Source organism: Coloeus monedula (genome assembly GCF_965178545.1).
Source record: "Coloeus monedula genome assembly, chromosome: Z".
NCBI lineage: Eukaryota > Metazoa > Chordata > Aves > Passeriformes > Corvidae > Coloeus > Coloeus monedula.
Genome location: NC_138822.1, coordinates 57,720,338 through 57,737,522, shown reverse-complemented (window position 1 = coordinate 57,737,522; position 17,185 = coordinate 57,720,338). Strand labels below are relative to the sequence as shown.

General features: G+C 47.4%; 1 protein-coding gene across 5 annotated transcripts in view; it reads left to right on the top strand.

Annotated features, from left to right (window-relative positions):
• Positions 1 to 13,674: 13,674 nt before the first annotated feature.
• Positions 13,675 to 17,185, top strand: part of CAST (calpastatin) — a 49,337-nt gene continuing 45,826 nt past the window's right edge. For 4 of the 5 annotated variants that reach the window (XM_082301341.1, XM_082301340.1, XM_082301338.1 and 1 more), the window contains exon 1: positions 13,675 to 13,736. In XM_082301341.1, the coding sequence (XP_082157467.1) occupies positions 13,695 to 13,736 (42 nt within the window). In that variant the 5' untranslated portion in view covers positions 13,675 to 13,694. Of the gene's footprint in view, positions 13,737 to 13,830; positions 13,954 to 17,185 lie in introns of those variants that run through there. The other variant, XM_082301339.1, reaches the window with a different exon arrangement.

Below are 17,185 nucleotides of genomic sequence, written 5' to 3'. Positions count from 1 at the left end.
AAGGCTCTGGGGACATTTCAGGTGCCCCCAGCCCTCTGCTTCCTCCCAGCCAGACCTGCTGAATGCCCTTTCCCTCCACTTCCTCCAGGCCATGGCTCTATCAACCACTCTCATCCTGGCTCTGCTGGACATCTTGCCCAGCCTGAAGCTGAATGACCAGGTCAATGCATCCACAGCCAAAGGGATGCAGGAGCGTGAGGAATACCTGCATCAGGAGATGACTCAGTTCCTACAGGAGATTGAGGGGAGCAGTGGCACCATGGAAACCCTGCTCCCTTCTGCACTGCAGCAGCAGTGGCTGCTTTGGGTCAGTGCAGCAGCCCTGGTCCTGGTTCTGCTCACTGTGGGCTGCTGGCTGGTGAGGAGAAGGAAGACTCAGGAGCCTCCTCAGCTGCTTACACTGTTCTGGTCTTCCAGAAGACACCTGTGAAGTCAGAATCAGGCTGATTGTGTGATGTTTGCCAGTGCTCAAGTCTCCAGTCTACGACTTATGATTTATTTGAGAATCCTCACAAGATTCAAACAAGTGTCTATATGGTGGCACCGACAATCTGCCAACAGCCTCCCCTCTTTGGTATAACAAAGTCCCATGGGTTGTTTTCTATTTTCCAAGTGTCGTCTTTTTTTTCAGCCAGTCCCATCTCCCCATCCCTCCTGTCATAACGAATGTGTGAATCTGGAGATTTGCCCTTTTCCAGGGAAATCACTGTATTAGAAACAACACTTGGTGTGAAACCCAGGGCTGGGTGCTTGGGCACACAGAAACATCAGCACTGCAGATATGAGCAATGCAGACCTGAGGCTCCAGCACCACCTTCTTCCTGGCTTTTGGAACATGTTGCTCCGCAGGCACCGTGCTGCCTCTTCCTGCAGAGCCAGAATGGCTCCCCAGGGAGCAATATCAGACTTCTGGAGCTGCAGCTCCTGATTACAGCAATGCCTTCTGGTAGCAGGAGACAGACTGCAGAAGCTGAGCAGCAAGGGTGGAGCCATGCCTCACACCACGGGCAAGATGTGCCCATGATTTCGCCTTATCACCTCAGGGTGATGTCTGGAGGGAGCTGTCCCTAGTTCCCCTCACAGCCCTAAAATCATGCTGCTGAGATGAAAAGAATGTGGTACGTTTGCTCTTCTCTTAGGTCCTCTCTCCCCTCAGGAGAAGAACTCATCAGGCCAATTAAAGGAAAGGGTTTGGGCTGCCCGTGTGAATATAGAAGAGCAACCTAAAGGTTTTCATTAAGAAGTCTTAATTAAGAGATGTTCACTAAGGGAGGCTGCTGCTGTAATAGGAAGGTGTCTTAAAGGACAACCTGACTAATGGAAGGTATAACAAATGTCTGCAACAGCAAACAACAGCAAGAAGTCGATGAGCAAAGTCCCAGGCTGTGTGACTCCATCCTTTAACTCCTTAGAGCCTGCTGCTGGAGCAGGTTCAAATCCCTGCTCCACTCCAGAATACACATCTCAATGGAGAATTTTTGAGACAGAGTGAAGGTGCACTGTGGCACAGGGCTCTCTGTGACAGCAGCAAACCCAAACAACCTTTCTGAGGAGAACTGAGCCCTTTCTGAGCCCTGTCCCCCTGCTCAGATTTAGTGATGAGTCTCACCCAAGGTCTGCAGCTCCACACCCCTGGAGGGGATGTGGGAGCTAGACACGAGAGGAATGTTGTGGCCCTTGAGGGGATGCTGCAGACCTTGAGGGGATGCTGGACCTCACAAAGAGATGTTGTGACACAGGAAGGGGTGCTCACAAAATCTCATTCTGATCTCAGCCTCACAGGTGTCTTCTGGGAGACCAGAACAGCTGACTGTAAGCTGATGAGGAGACTCCTGGAAATGCCCTTGCCTGGCCAGACACGGCGAGCAGGACCAGAGCTGCTGCAGAGCGCCAGCTCCGGGGCCTGCCTGTGCCTGGCAGCGGGTTGCCATGGCTACAAAGTGAGCTGCTTGAGGGGGAAAAGATTAAATCTGGCCTGGCTGCCAGTCCACAGCTACCCTGGGAGCCGTGGCAGTGCCTTGTGTGGAGTGCACAGTCTGGGAGATGCTCTGACCCCTCCAAAAGCTGCCACCCACTCCAGGGCTTCCAGCTCCCAGGTGTTGCACACGAACTTTGGAACAGGAAAGTGAAGTCATCCCGAGCTATTACAGGAATCGAGGAAGAACTGAGCACTTTGTCCAACTTCACTGTCGTCGGAGGGCTCTTGTCCCCGTTCCCTGGCCAGCTGCTGGCTCAGGAAGTGCTGTGCCTATCCCCCCTATCTCCATCTCCTGGGCACCACAAGAGCTGACGCACAACAAGGGTCTCCTTGGGCCACATCCAGAGTTTTGTCTCACTCCCCAGCACGGCTTGGCAGGCTCAACGTTCCCTCACTCCAAAGTGCACCTCTGCCTAAAGCCTTTTTTTGGCTCACTGCAGTCAGGAACTGAAAGCATCGTGTCAGGGGTGAAGAGTGAGCACAGAGCTGCATGTAGAAATCTCTTGGCCGTGGATTAGTTTTCAGCTGCTTGTTCTGCCTCCAAAAGGAAGAAAAGAGAAAAAAACAAGGCAAAAAACAAAGAAAGGGAAAAAGAAGAAAGAAAAGGAGAAGAAGAAGGAAAATAAAGAAAAAGGAAGAGGAAGAGAAAAAGGAAAAGAAGAAGGAAAAGGAAGACGAGTAAAAATTTTTAAAATAACAAGCAGATCCCATGACCTCACCAGGTGGCACACATTTTAAGTGCTTCAAGAGAAAATAAGGAATGAATCAACAGACTATGCCCCATGACTATAATCCCTCTTCTGCCAGTTTGTCTCTAGTTTGCAATTAGTATCAAATGCATTTTTGAAAAAAATTTAAAAATTAAACAGGCTGTCTATTACAGGCATTTCAGCTGTGTCCTCACATGTACACTGGCAGAATACCTTGTGCATCAAATTTTAATTGCAATCAGTTCTGAGGCTGGAACACTAATGTTTTTATTTATAGCAGTGAACCATCACTGCTGCAGAGCTCCCTTTTACCTGTTAAAACTGAAGTCTGGAAAAATAGGATGCATCTGATAGAGCCCACAGCAGTTTGCTCTCTCTCTCTCAGCTGTAAGAGGACTGATAGTTTCCCCATGTGTCTCTCTCCACACGACCTGAGAACAGCCTGGACACTGATTTCACAGAACGATTTCCATTTTTCCACCTTTCACAGCGTTGCTGCCTCCTATCTCAGGCCCAACATGACGGCAATCCTTCATTTCTAGCTGCAGGATCTATCAGCCCATCTCTTTGGATGTGGCAAGGTCTAGAAACTCTTCACAGAAGCAAAAACACTCACTGGCACATCACCAGTGGGTTTTAAAAGCAGATGAAGAATTTTTAAAAAAATCCATCCGAAAAAGACCTTATTTTCCCCTGTAGTTGTAGGAAGCCAAATACCAGAGTTAAGTTATGGTAAAAGGAGATTGCAGAACTTTAAGATTCCTACCACTCAGTTTTGTTTGCTTCCTGTTCCAAAATTTATAGAAGTAATGATACCAACTGAATCTGAGTGACAGGTGAAAACAAATTTAGGCAAGGCTAGATAACAACTAAAACTTTTGTGTTTTCAATCTCAGAAAGGATTCGTTTCCTAGGCAAAGAAAGATCACCTGTCTTGAACAACATAAAGACAGAAGTTCTGCTGCACATGCAAGGGAAGGGTCCCACCCACAGGGCAGGGAAATGTGCACCCCAATTTCCTGGCCAGCTCACTTTGAGGATGCCCCTCACTGCAAGATCTGGCACTGCCAGCATGGTTATTTCTGCCTTCATTCACTACTCAGGCTTTTAATTTCTATTAACAAATTTGAGACCTGAAGCTTGGGGCTACTTTGCTATTTGAGTTATTATTGCCTGAGCCTCCCCCCACATTTGCACAACAGGAATATAAAACGGCTTTACATGCAGATAACCAGATTTTTTTCCCCACTTTTTCTTCCATGTCACACCCTATACAGAGCCCCACAGACAAGGCTCTCTACATGGTGCAGGAATAGGGGACAAGATTCCCAAAAACGTGATAGCTTCACTTGTTTTTGTAACAAGTTTTGCTGCTGCAGAGGGGAAGAGGGAGCTGTAAGCTCTGGCAGCAGACAGGATGAGATGAGCCATAGGGAGGAAATGAGTCACGGCCCCAGCGGGGCAAAGGGAGTTCCCCAGAGAAGAGGCAGCAGAAATCAAAGCCTGCTGTCCTCCTGGGGCACCCTGAAGAAGAGGAAACACAAGCTGGGACAATATGTACCGCTGGACAGGAGAACTCACCACTACCATGCCACTGATGTTCAGAGCCATTTTGAGCAGCTGACAGGGCTGTGTATGTCTGAGAGCTTAAATTCCTCAGATTCTGTCTTTCTGCCACATCTTTCATCACTTCTCAGTATGGTAAGGAGATGCTTGAGACTCACAGACATCATCAGAGTATCAGAAGGAAAAGCTGAATAATATAATTTATCCAAAGTAATGATGCTTCGTTGATGCTGTTCTGATTCCCAGGAATGGTAGAAACCAGGGGACACCATGGACCCTTTCTGGACGACTTGGGGCTGAGGAGACAAAAGCCTGTGTACAGCAAATATTAACCTAGGTATGATTTACTTTGAATGAACCTGCACTGCCAACAGGACAATTCTAAGCATCCAATAGTCACCAAAAAAAAAAAAAATTATATATATATATATATATATATATATATGGCAAAGTGTAGAAATGTCTAAGAGACGTCTTCAGCTGTGATAAATAAGGGTATAAAATCTGATACCTCCTGAGTGTGTGGTGTAGCTGATTTTGGGTATTTTACAGAGCCCTGGTCCACATGGTGAGGAGATGGAGAGGAGGGGAGGCAGCGCAGGCGGGAGACACCCACAACAGCACAAGCACAGTAGTGCCCAACTTGTCCCAAACATGTTGTTTCTCTGCTCAGAAGTTCAGATCCGAGCGAGAACGACTCTTGAGAACCTTCCCGCACAGGATTTCTGGCAAGACAAACAAAAAAAACAAAGAGTACAAGCGCAGTCTTGTCAACAGGTCCGTGCAGCGGAGCCCGGCTCATCTGCAGAGTCAGGGTAGGGAAAGGAAAGTTTCAGCTTCAACAACCCAGCTCTGCCAGAGTCCGGGCACTGCTGCGGGTGAGTCACGCCTTGTGCATCTCATAAAGAGCTGCTCTGTAAACACGGCGGAATGCAGACAGCGAGGAGCAGAGGGGAACGGCAGGATTGCGGTCAGAGGGAGGAAAATCACCCGGCAGCCACGCACCCGCCCCCGTCCAACCCTGGGAAGAGGGCGCCTGTCCCCTGAGATAAGCCATTGTCCGAGCAAAGGGCTGCTCCCCGCCTCACACCACTGCCATCGTTTCCCCAAGCCCCCCTACAGTCCCGTGGAATTCCCGTTCGCATTTTGTTTTATGGGATGTACCTGGTATTTCCCATCCCCAGGGGGTGCCCTGGTTCCCCGAGGGTCCTCTCCTCGGAATGCGAAGCCAGTCCCCCGACTCTTGCTGTAAAACCCACACAGTTGGGCAGCAGAGGCAGAGGATGTGGAGGAAATGTCTGTGCCGGCATCGCTGCACAGATACAGGCACGCTGGCACCGAACTCTTTAACTCTTTGTTCTTCACAAGTTACCAGCCTGCTTGCAACCACTGGCAGCGGGTTTGGGACTTAAAAGGATCGGGTATCTTCTGACAACAGTACACAATGCTGGCAGAGATTTCCGGAGTCTTTTTTTAGAAAGACAACAGACCGTCTTGTTGCTGTCATGATTTATCCATTTTTTTCCCCGGTTTTTCCCCTACAGGGGGAAAGGGGATTTTCACAGGTGCAGGTATGTTAACCCAGCTCATGCAAAGTACTGTTTCCACACTTTACTGTTGCAGAAATTATGTTTTTTGGACTTGATCTAAAACTCACTGAGGGCAATGGGAAGCCAGTATTTGCAGTGAGGCTTAAGCAGGTCCCTGGCGAGAACAAGTGGTCACATTTCCTCCAGTTATGGCAGATTCTGAGTGGTGGACAAGGATTTTGACTCCTGGTCCCCCTAGTAGGTGGACATTTGCGCTCATACTGTGTTATTTGCAAAAATACCATCTATTTTCATGGTCTTAACAGCAGGATGTATTTCTTTTCTCACTCAAGGCCATTATTTTTCCCACATTTAATAATTGCACTTTAATTATTTAGCTTATTACTCCACCCCAAAGCTGCTGTGCTGCTGGCCTAGAGCCTCAGGAGAGCAGAGCAGGACAGATCTGTCACGTAGCTCACTGGGGTGAGTCACAGCAGAGCTGTGAGGGGAACAGCAGGCATGGGGTGAGGGTGTCATCCACCTCCCCACACAGATCCCAGGGGTCCAGCCCCACTCCCCTGCCAGGGAGCTTGTCTGCCCCTCATTCAGAAGTAGACTGGGAATTTGGACACGGGGCAGGGGTGCTCTGCTTGTGCCAGGGCAGAGCACAGCAACACTATGAGCAGGGGTGGCCAGGCTGGTTCTGGCAGCACAAGCCTGGGCACGGTGCCTCTGTCTTGGGCAGTGCCATCACAAGGCACTCCACACAAAACAAACTCATTTCCTCAAGCAGAGGACTTCCTGTTACTCCTCTGCTGCTCCGTGGTGACTTGAAATACTTCAGATTTTGCAACGTTTGGGGCTGTACACAAAACCTAAGTTACTCCAGAACCACCGTACATTTGCCCCCCCAAATGCCCACGTTTGTGACAATGGTGTGTCTGCAGACAGTTTCTGTCTGGAGTTTCTGTCACCTGCACAACACGGCGCAGGGCACTGGACACCCGCAGGTGGCGTTGGGGTGGTCACTGCCCACAGGGAGCAGAGCATCACCTCAGCTCGCAGGGCTGTCTGGCCCCATCAGCCTGCCTCGGAGAAACAGCATGTGGCTCTGCGTAGAAGTGACAGATTTGTGGGTTTGTGATGTGCAAAAAAAACCCCCTCCTCTGTCACAGCTTATAATGATCTGCACGCCAGCCGCATGTAAATCGTGCTGGGTTGCTCTACCCAGTGGTTCCACTGCAAATCAAGTTCTCTGCACTCCTGTGCTCATGCTTGTTCCCAAACATGCACAGAAACGGGTTTTGCTGCAGTGCAGGAGTGCAGGGCTGCTCCACCACATATCTCAGGGCAAACACAAACCCAGAAGCTTAAAAGAGAAAGAAGGAACTGAGAGCTGCTCCCAAGGGAAAGCAGTGTGTGCAGAGTGGAAGCGATCCACGCTCTGGCTCCATTAATGCCATATGTCTGATTTCAGAGGAGCATGAGTAGGAAGGGAAGCTGCTGCAAGCAGGGATGTCCTTGGGCAAGGCACTGCAGAGGCTTTCATAAAGCCAAGCTACACCGAGTGCTGTGGCCCTGGTGCTTACTTATCTATGGTTCAGCTCAATGCCCCTTCAATTTGCTTGCTTTTTTAACTATGAAAAATGTCTGCTGCCTCCAGAGCAACACAGGGCTGTAAAATACTTTCCATGCTACCCATGTTTCCCTTCCAAGCAATCCCAGCTCCATGTTTTCATGCATTTCTGAAACAAGAAATAATTTACAGCGAAGCAGCGTTGCAATTCCCCATACAACATTCCTGTGCCGGCCTGTCCTAACCTTGGCTTCCTTCGTGTTGTTTTGACTGGAAGTTTTGCTTCTTAAGAGGCACCGAGTGTGGTATGAAGCTGTGAAGAGACCTGTGAAACTGTGTCTGTAGGGAGCGATCATGCCAAGATGGAGAAGAACTTAATCCATGCAAGTGAGAAAATAGATGAAAGAGGGAAGTAATGGCAGAGCAGTGGATATAATGGATTCAGGGATGCAGGCTGTAAGCAGATACATGGTTGTTAATATTAATGCAGCTTTTAACATGTTAATGTAACTTCCAGATGAGGAACTGGCTAACCAAGTTAAACACAGGATGAACCAGATGCTAATGAGGCTGCTAAATGCTCCACAGCCACCAATCCCCATCCGGCAAATCTGCAATTACTGAGCAGACAAAGCCCAGCATTGTAATTTCCCTCCCTCTCAACAGGAATTTCTTGTTTGCCAGAGGTTTTTTTTTTTTTAATACCCTGTCACAAGTGCAGAAGGAAATCCTATGGAAGTACTGTTGTAATTACTGACATCTTGTTTCACAGGCAGCTGCTGAAAGAATACGAGAAGAATCACAGAATCACAAGATAATTTAAGTTGGAAAAGACCCTTGAGATAATCGAGACCAACTGTTAACCCAGCACGGCCAAGCCCAACACTAAACCATGTCCCCAAGTGCCACATTTATATGACTTTTAAATCCCTCCAGAGATGGTGACTCCACCCCTGCCCTAAGGCAGCATCACTCTCCAAACGACGAAGGATCAGGGAAGAATTTTAAAACCCTAGGAGGAAGTAAAAGAGATATTTCACAGTCCTGGCAAAAGAGCATTTTGTGTGTTACAATAACCAGCAGTGTCCAGTTCTCTCTCAGAAGCACAGTCCTGAAAACCCCCAAGGGAACAGCTGGAAAAGTGACCATCTTTTTTTTTTGTATTACAGGGTCATGGCCATTCCGTACTGCTTCTGTCACTGATAGCTACAAGTCATATCCAGCTACAGGCTGATGCCCTGCATAATCCTTGCAAAAGCTGAGTGGAGGCAGGTGGAAGAGGTTTTTTCCTCACATTTCTAGCCCTAGATGATGTCCAACGTTTCTGTCAAAATTCTGCCTTACACTAACAATTTGTAGTGTAACTTCAGTGCAAATTTATTATACCTACCAGTGCTGTTTCGAGTTATTTTTCTTCAGTGTTTAGTCATTAGTCTTTTATTCTACCTGTGAATCATGGGAACATTGGTTAGTGATATAGTGCTTTGCACGATACACTTGTACCAAATAGCTGCAAGACATTTATGTATGTATGAATGTATATGCACACTACATATAAAGTAGTTGAGTATTGGCTTTAATTTTGCTTTTGGATTAGTTACAAACTGTATTTTAATCTGGATGGGCTTTTTCAACCTTGATTGCAGTTATCTGTGCATGGGTAAGATAGCGAGAAAAAGAAAATACAACCGAAAACATAAGCAGGGATGTGATGACATGTAAAACCTTTCCTTCATCACCCTGGGATCAAAAGTCACCCACTGCATCTTTGCAAACCAAAGCAGACAATTTTTAATTTCTTTTACTGGATGCATTTCAGAGAACTGCAGCTCTTTTTCGCAACCCTTCCTTCAGGGAGCCTCTCTTAATACCAAGAACTTCAGGATTAATTTCACCTGAAGAAGGGTACTGCCCTGAGGGGAGCATTCTTCACCTTGAAGGTTAAGGATAAGTGCACTGTGGCACTGGAGGGAATGCTATCAGTCTCAAGCCAATGACTGTTTCTGTAGCAAATGGAGATTAAGTGAGAAAATGTCCAAGGAGTATACCGAATTTTTAATCTCTTGCATGGACTTTATGATTTGACACAGATCAAAGCATTTTCCAAAAATCTACACGTTGACATTGTAAGCTGTATTTAAAAGCTATGTGCTTTATTTTGTTAGCATGGATTTCTATTGATTTTGAAACCCTGGTGTATAAAGAGTTCAAAGTATATTCTAAATACACAAGGCTTTTCTGTCTCACCTCTCACAGAGCTCACCAATCTGCAATTTCTGCCTACAGACTACTCTAACCCTACAGTTTGAGAATCCAAGACAAATGGTATTGTAATTCTCACATGTAAAAATCTTTACAAATCAGGCTTATAAAAATTCAATGAGGCCTAGATCATATATTTTTCTTACTTTCATAATTTAGTTTACATCTGAGAGAATGCCCCTCATCTTGGGTAAGTTCTTTGTAGATAAAGCAGCAGACAGACGTGAGTTGCAGGTCGGCCACTCCTGCATAGCTGCAATGTTTGACATGCACTGGGGCAACGCCTCACTCATCCTGCTGCTCTTCCTTTCAGACTCACTTTGGGGCCATAACCTCATCTGCATCTGTATCCAGTCCAGAAAAAATGCCTGTGGTTTGCTGAAATTTATATTAATTTATAGTGTGGTCTCAAATCAGTTACCTTGAATTTCTGCTGACTCCCAGAACTGACAACACCATTTGGCTCCCCCAGCAGAAACTGAGGGGAGACAAGAGGACCAAACACATGGGGGTGGAACACAGTCTGGGATGATGAAGGATACAATTTTTTTTTTCCCCCCTCACAGTTGTATGTGATCCATTGTACTAAACTTTGGGGTTTGCTACATTTCAATGTAACAAAGGAAAATATGGATATATAAAAATTTTCGTACATATCATACAAATTTGGCTCCAGTAATTATGCAAAGTTAATTTCAAAATTATTTTGATTTTTTAATTAAAAGTTCACCTCAATTACAAAATAACAAATTATCAAACCTCACCAAAGACTCTAATTTTCTCTTGGTTGGTGTCAAAGTTTATGTCTTCTCTCTGAGGGGAGGAAATCTCCACTCATCAGTGGGGATGGAGTCCAGCAGGAAATCTTCAGACCCCACTAAACTAGCAGAGGACATACCACTTATAAAAGATGTTTATAACATGTACAAAAATAGAAGTATCCACAGATATGGAAATAAACCCTTCTTTTAAAAAGTAAGGATTGGCATTAATGCTTTCTAGAGCAAGGATGTCATCAAACCATGCTTATCAACAAACAGAATTTCCATAACTTAAAATACCACTTTCCATTTACTGAACACATGGTGAACAAAAACAGTAAAAGGAGAAATGAAATGTACTTGTTGGTCTTTGTTATTGTGGGTGTGTTAAAACAGGGTGGGACTGAATGCATCAAATTAAGAAGAAAAAAAAAAGTAAATCCGGATGGTTTTGGGCTTCAGAGGAAGACAACAGAACAAAAACTTGAGAGGAGTTTCTTTGTAAAACACAGGAAGAGAAGGAAAGAAATTTTAAAAACTATTGTTTTAACTAGTTTTTATACTAAGACTTCTTTTAAACTACCCCGGCTGAAAATCCAGTTACACAAGAGATTTTGTACTTTATTTTGTAGATTTTGTGAATGACTCATAAGCTTGCAGTCATACCATTATGCAAGTTATATTAATAAAATATGTATGCTTGGCAAAAATTTCATCCCATCCTGCCAGAATTTTGAGCACCTTTTTATTGGGAGGCATTTGACGTCAACTGGCGCCCTTTGGAGATGAGGCATGGTGGGGAAAATGAGTCTGTGATTCTTCATTCCAATTTTAGACTCCTAATACCTTGAATTACATGGAAATGTATCCATGACTATTAAAAGCACACAAGCTCTTTTTGAATACTTGTTCACATCACACACTATTGCAGTAAAGAACAACCTGTGTGTTCCTGATGTGGCCACCTGCTCTTTTTCCACCCAATAAACTTTGAAAAAGCTGATGTTTGTGCTGTCCATCACCTCTTGCATCTGTTTCTGATCAGCCCTGTGCAGAACTCAGTGGCCAATGCCAGATAAAATCTCAGCAAGCCTCAGTGGATTTGTTCACTTGCAGATGCTCTGAAGGAATACGTAGAAACTGTGACAGAAAACTCTGTGTGATTTTTATACTACACGCTTGTATGCTGCTGCAAGGAAAACTTATTTTTTCCCAATTAAAGATAATAAGTATCAGACAGACTTGGATAATTACTAGCAACTGCTCCACTCAAATACCCAAATCTTTACCCAAATGAGTAACCTATTGGAGTGTTTAGGCCTGCAGTATTTAAAAGGCTGACTCAGGCATCCATCAGCTGACTCTACTTCTGTCAGATGAGCAAGAACCTGCTTTTCCATCCCCAGGTAAATGTCCGGTACTTACATCCTTTACATGTAAAAGTTTCAACTAGTTAAGAATAAATTTAGGCAGAAATTGCCAGTAAGCAATGGTTTCTTGAAGCAGTGGCAAGCTAGAGGAACCTTTAAATAGAAACAACAATGCCAAGCCCTTAGCCCTAAAGCAAGATTTCCTTGCTGGGCTGGATGGAGCCCAGTCAGTTTACAAAACACTGCAACGACTGCAGGAGCTGGGGCAAGTGTGTGGGCAGCTCCCCTCCCTCCTGCAGCAGTGTTCAAACCTCATTTATAAACTGAACCTACTGGCAGAGCTGGAATGGATGATATGCTTCTGGGTCAGCAGAACCCTGAATGTCCATCCTGATATCACCAAGGGTTTCATGTGTTACTGCCCTGTTCCTGTGCAACTCCACCACTCCAATCACTGTCAGCTCCAGCTGTTTGTCATCAGGCACATTGCAGTGAGATGGGTGACGCTTCCTGAGGGTTCCCTGTCGCCCTCTTCCAGCAGGGAGGGTCTGCTGCCTGCAGCTGGAGAAATGCAGCACAATCTGTTAGACCTGTCAGAGTGACTGGAGGTAAACCTGCACACAGCAGCCCCACGTAGAAGCCAAGCATTAAACACGGCCCTCGCCTCCCCCTCCTCTGGAGCATCTTGCCTAGGTGTCACATACTGAAACACTTCAGAGTCAGCCATAACTCTGCATGGATCTAATCAGAAAGGAAAAGCAGGAGTGGCTTTAGGCAGACCCATCTGAACATTCCCCCTCTCTCTGCAGATTAAAACCATTTCTCAAGACCTTGAGGGGAGACCTCACCCACTTGTCTCCTGTCTGACAGCCCAGGGCATAGGCACTTACCTGGGTTTACAGACTTCCTACCACACGGATTAGTCCTACTGCCTCTTCCCCAAAGAAGGAGACAAGCAATCCCTAAAGACTGGGACACTTTTCCTTCCTCCTGCTGATGGACAAGGCCTCCTGGCACAAGAATGTGTTCAGGAGCTGCTGCTGTTATCTCTTTGGAGTAGTGCAACTCATCCAACAGTTGTTCCACCCATCCAGCGTGTGCCTGGGGTTCCCTGACACGGAACACTGCAAACGCCGACTTCATTTACTGTACGCAGCCTGGCAAGACAAAGTCGTCAAACTGCATCCATTCCTGCACACAGTATCTGTGTTTTCCATTTTATAACCTGACCTGCAACAAATCCCCTGGATGTGAGGGTTTAACACCACATCAACCCATGGGATGCGTGGCCAACTTCCAAACCAAGTGTGTTTGCGTGGTGGGAACGAAGCCATGCCAAGGTGACGGCCAAGGCTGGAGCCAGCAGAGGTGGCAGGGTAGCACAGCTGTAGGGAAGGTGGCAGAGCAGCCAGAGGCTGGTGGAAGAGCCAGGATGCCCAGGCTGGGGAAGGAGGCTATCATAGGAATAGGATGCCGCAGTTGGAGGGAAGCTGGCACAGGAGCCAGACGGAGGCCGGTGGAGGAGCCGGGTGTTGGAGCAGCCCCAAGCACCATCCTCCTGGCTCCATCCCGGGAGAAGAAGCCGTGAGGTGCAGGATCCACGCTGGGAGCTGCCATGGAGCCTGCTTAGGGTCGGCCGTCCACACCCAAACGCTTTTCCAAGGGGAACGACTTTCGTGAGGAGAAAAAGTCTGGGAGCTCTTCCCCCCCTACAACACAACGCTATTTTAAAGAAAAGCCACTCTCGCTCCAGCTGAGCGCCGTCCCACCACGGGATCCCCGCTCCCGCCCCGCTACCTCATCCCGGACCCGCGGCCCCCCTGGCTCCCCCGTCCCGGCTCGGCCCCGGCAGGAAGGGGAGGGACGGAGGGCCGTTCCAGCCGCCCGCGGAGCTTTGGGAGCGACCGGCCGCCCCCCGCTCCTCTTCCCCGGGATCGACATGTCGGCGCCCGGGAAGGGCAGACAGCCGCTGCCCGCGGCGGTAAGGCGGGCTCGGGGTTGCGGGAAGGGGTGTGAGGAGGGCGGCGATGCCGCTCCGCGCTGCCCCGGGCGCCCCGCGGCCTCGGCGGGGGAGCGGCTCCGCGCCGGGCACCGCCCTGGGCGCGTCCCGGGCCGGGCCGGGCCGGGCAGTGCCGGGCAGGGCGGGCAGGAGGAGCAGCCGCAGCGCCATGGCTTTCGCCCGCTGGTGGTACGCCATGGTGAGTGCGGGGGAAAGCCCCGGGAGAGCCGGGACCACGCCGGGAGTGGCTGGCGGGGGGCGCGGGGTGGGGCGGGCGCGGCGGGCGGGGTGTTCCGGCCGCTCGGGATGGAGAAGGGGTAAGGAACGGGGGTTGTGGTGCGGCTGGAGGCGAGACAACGCTTTTTAGGAAAAAACTCCAGTGCTTCAGGTCAGGTGGAAGCGCGGTGCGCTCCGGCCGCCGCTGCGGATCCCGTACCCTGTCAGAAAGCGACACTGAAACCCGGGGGTTTTGGTGCTCTTGGCAGTTTTCGTCGTCTCCCGAGTAGCGCAGGCTCGCGGGATGGCGAAACCGCAGCAGAACGCGTAAGTCAGGATTGTATGTGGGGCTGTTCCTGTTTTGGGAAAAACTGCGCTGCGCCTTTTTCCAGGATCGTGTTCTTCACTGCAGGTGGGTGGCGGCGATGCTGCCGCGAAGAGCCGTCACTTGCCAGATCCTCTCTGAGCAAACTACAGCTCTCTGATGGCTCCGTGCGGTTTGGATGGACTTGGGTCGCTGCTCATTACTGTGACGAACCGCGACTTCTTTAAAAGGCTTTAAAAAGCCTTTAAGAAACCTTTAGGGTTTATTACTCACAGGAGGAAGCAGTTGGTCTCTGTATGGGGTGGTGAAAAAAAATGTTTGCCTTCTGTTAAAGTTTTACAGAAACCATATGTTGTGAAACGTTGGTTTCAGAGAAAACATCACTTTCATGTATTTCCTAAATATATGATCAGGTAGATGAAATGTTTTGAAGTTATGACTCTACTTCTAAGTTGCTCCACGTAGCTTGGACCAGTGCTTAGCAGTGTTTTCAGCTATCAGTCATTGTGTCAGGTCAAATCAGTGTGGTGGAGGTGACACAAAATCACGAAGGGGAAGGTTTGAGAATTACTGCATTAAGCAGTGAAATGGATGTAAAAGGTCTCGTTAGCTCTGTGTCCTCGCATCCAGGGTAAGAAAAGATATTACGATATGACTGTGTGTGATCAGGTAAGAAAACTGCTCCTGCACTTGCTCTTTTGGAAACCCATGGTTGTGGTTGCTGGCACTTGCGGGCCTCCACGTGGGACTGGAGCCCTCTCCTCTCCCATGTGTGTGATTCACACTGGGGAGGTGGGAGAGGCAGAAAAGGTGGGTGAGGGGAGCAGACACAAAGGAAGTTCACGTGATTCAAGTCTAGGAAGGTTTTTACTGGATGGTGTATTTAAAGCTGGGGTTGGATGTAATAAGGATCTGGGTTTCACCTTTCGATTCCTTACCTGGTTTGATTGTAACTCCCCTGGCACCTCTCTGCAGCTGACAGTTTTCTGAGCAGTGTCAAAAGATCCCTTGTGTTCCTCCCAGTTCCAGCTGAGAGCGAAGGTCAGATTCCCATTTAATTTAATAGCTGTAATGCTGAGTTGATTATTTCAGCTGAGAATCTTGCAAGACTTCACTTCTCACCCGGTTACTTTACGTCCGCTGAGATGCTGCGCAATGGCCTTAAACCAAAGGCTTGTTAATGCCTTCTAAATCTCCTGAGGTTTTGAAGGAATTTCTTGGGAGCAAAGCCTTTAGTGAGGGGTTGGGTTTTTGGGTTTTTGTGCATATAGGTGTCTGTTCAGCTGTTAGTAATTTTCTCTGTGCTTTTTCACCAGTTGCTTTCTAGTTTATGAGTGCTGTTTGACTCAGAAGTTAAAGGTGTGTCTTAAAACAATAGTGTGGTGACATTTTTGTGCACTTTAAAACAGGATGAAGATCTCAGGATAAACTTTCTTGCTCATGACACTTATGTATTTTTGTGAACATGTAATTATGGGTAGGTTTGTGTGGGGTTTCTTTTTTAGTTAGTAAGGTTGAAAAATATTTTGGGCCAGCATAAAAGCTACAAGGAATTGTTAGCTTATGAGTCAAACTAGAAATGTCACTTCAGCTTTACACCCTCTGTTGATGTGAGAGAGCTGGGGCTGCTCTGATCCACTGGTTTGGTTATGAATATGTATCTTTGGCACTGTAAGGGAAGATGAGCAGGAAAAGGCAAGAGTGCCCAAAGAAAAAGTCAGCTTGTCATTATGATATGTGAGTATGAAGCAGGAGTGAATATACACTGTGCCACAAAACCTGAGCTTAACGTTCTTACTAAGCAGATTGATTTACTGCATGTATTTTATTTGTATATTTAATATTTTTACTAGAGGGTTCAAAGCTTGGAAACGCAGATTAGAAAAGAGCTGTCGAAGGACATTTTTGGAACAGGGTCCCTCATCATACCTTATGCATCAACTCTTCACGGAACCAGCATGTTTTCCTCAGGTGTATTGTGAAGCTGTGCTTTGCAAGGTTACCTCTTCAGGACAGCAGACTTTCCTGCAAGGCAGTACTTTCACAGGCTGTTTTGTTATCTGAGGCCAGAGAGTGAGTATCAGGTCTCTGTGTGTACACAGTGCATTACTCAACTTACTGGATTAAAAAAAAAAAGGCCAAAACTGCTTTGGTCTGACCACATGTGCTTCGCTCCCTCAGTTGGAATACACGTATTTGGCCTCTGATTCAGTCTCTTTATTACAGATGCTGTTTGACATAGCTGTCTGGAGGGAAGGTGTCATGCTTTTGATGTCTCTCTGACTTGAGTTTAGGGATAGCAAAGTTGTGGTCCTTGTCCTGGTTGACTCCATATCCTCTCTGGGCAGTGAAGCTGCCCTGGGGTCCCTCAGTGACACAGAGATACTTTGCCTGAGGGGTGGTCAAGGGAATCCTGCCAGTCCCCTTCTGTATCTCCCTCTGCGTAGTCCTGGGTCTGTCTGGGTGCCCTTTTGGTGCCCTTTTGGTGCCCTTTTGGTGCCCTTTTGGTGCCATGGTCCTGTGTGCTGTGGGTTTGTTTGGTATGAGGATGAGGAGGGAGGGAGGGACGAAGGGTAACACTGGATTCAGTCCTGGTAAAGGTCTGGCATACTCAGAAGGAAGCAAGTAATTAGTTCCTACATTCCCTGACTTGATTTTGTAAAAGAAAAAAAAAAAAACTAAGGAGAGCCTACACTTCGATTGGTGTTGGTGCTTTTAAAGCTATGTCTGAATTTGAAGAAGAAAATGAATGAAAGCAATAAAAGACTTTAATAGCTGGATTCAGGGTAACACTTGATTTTTGGAGCATTTTGATGCTGAGGGTATCCATAAAAAGAGCCCAATCAACAGAGGTCTCCTTTAGCTCCTGAGCCTTATGGCTGGCTCTGAA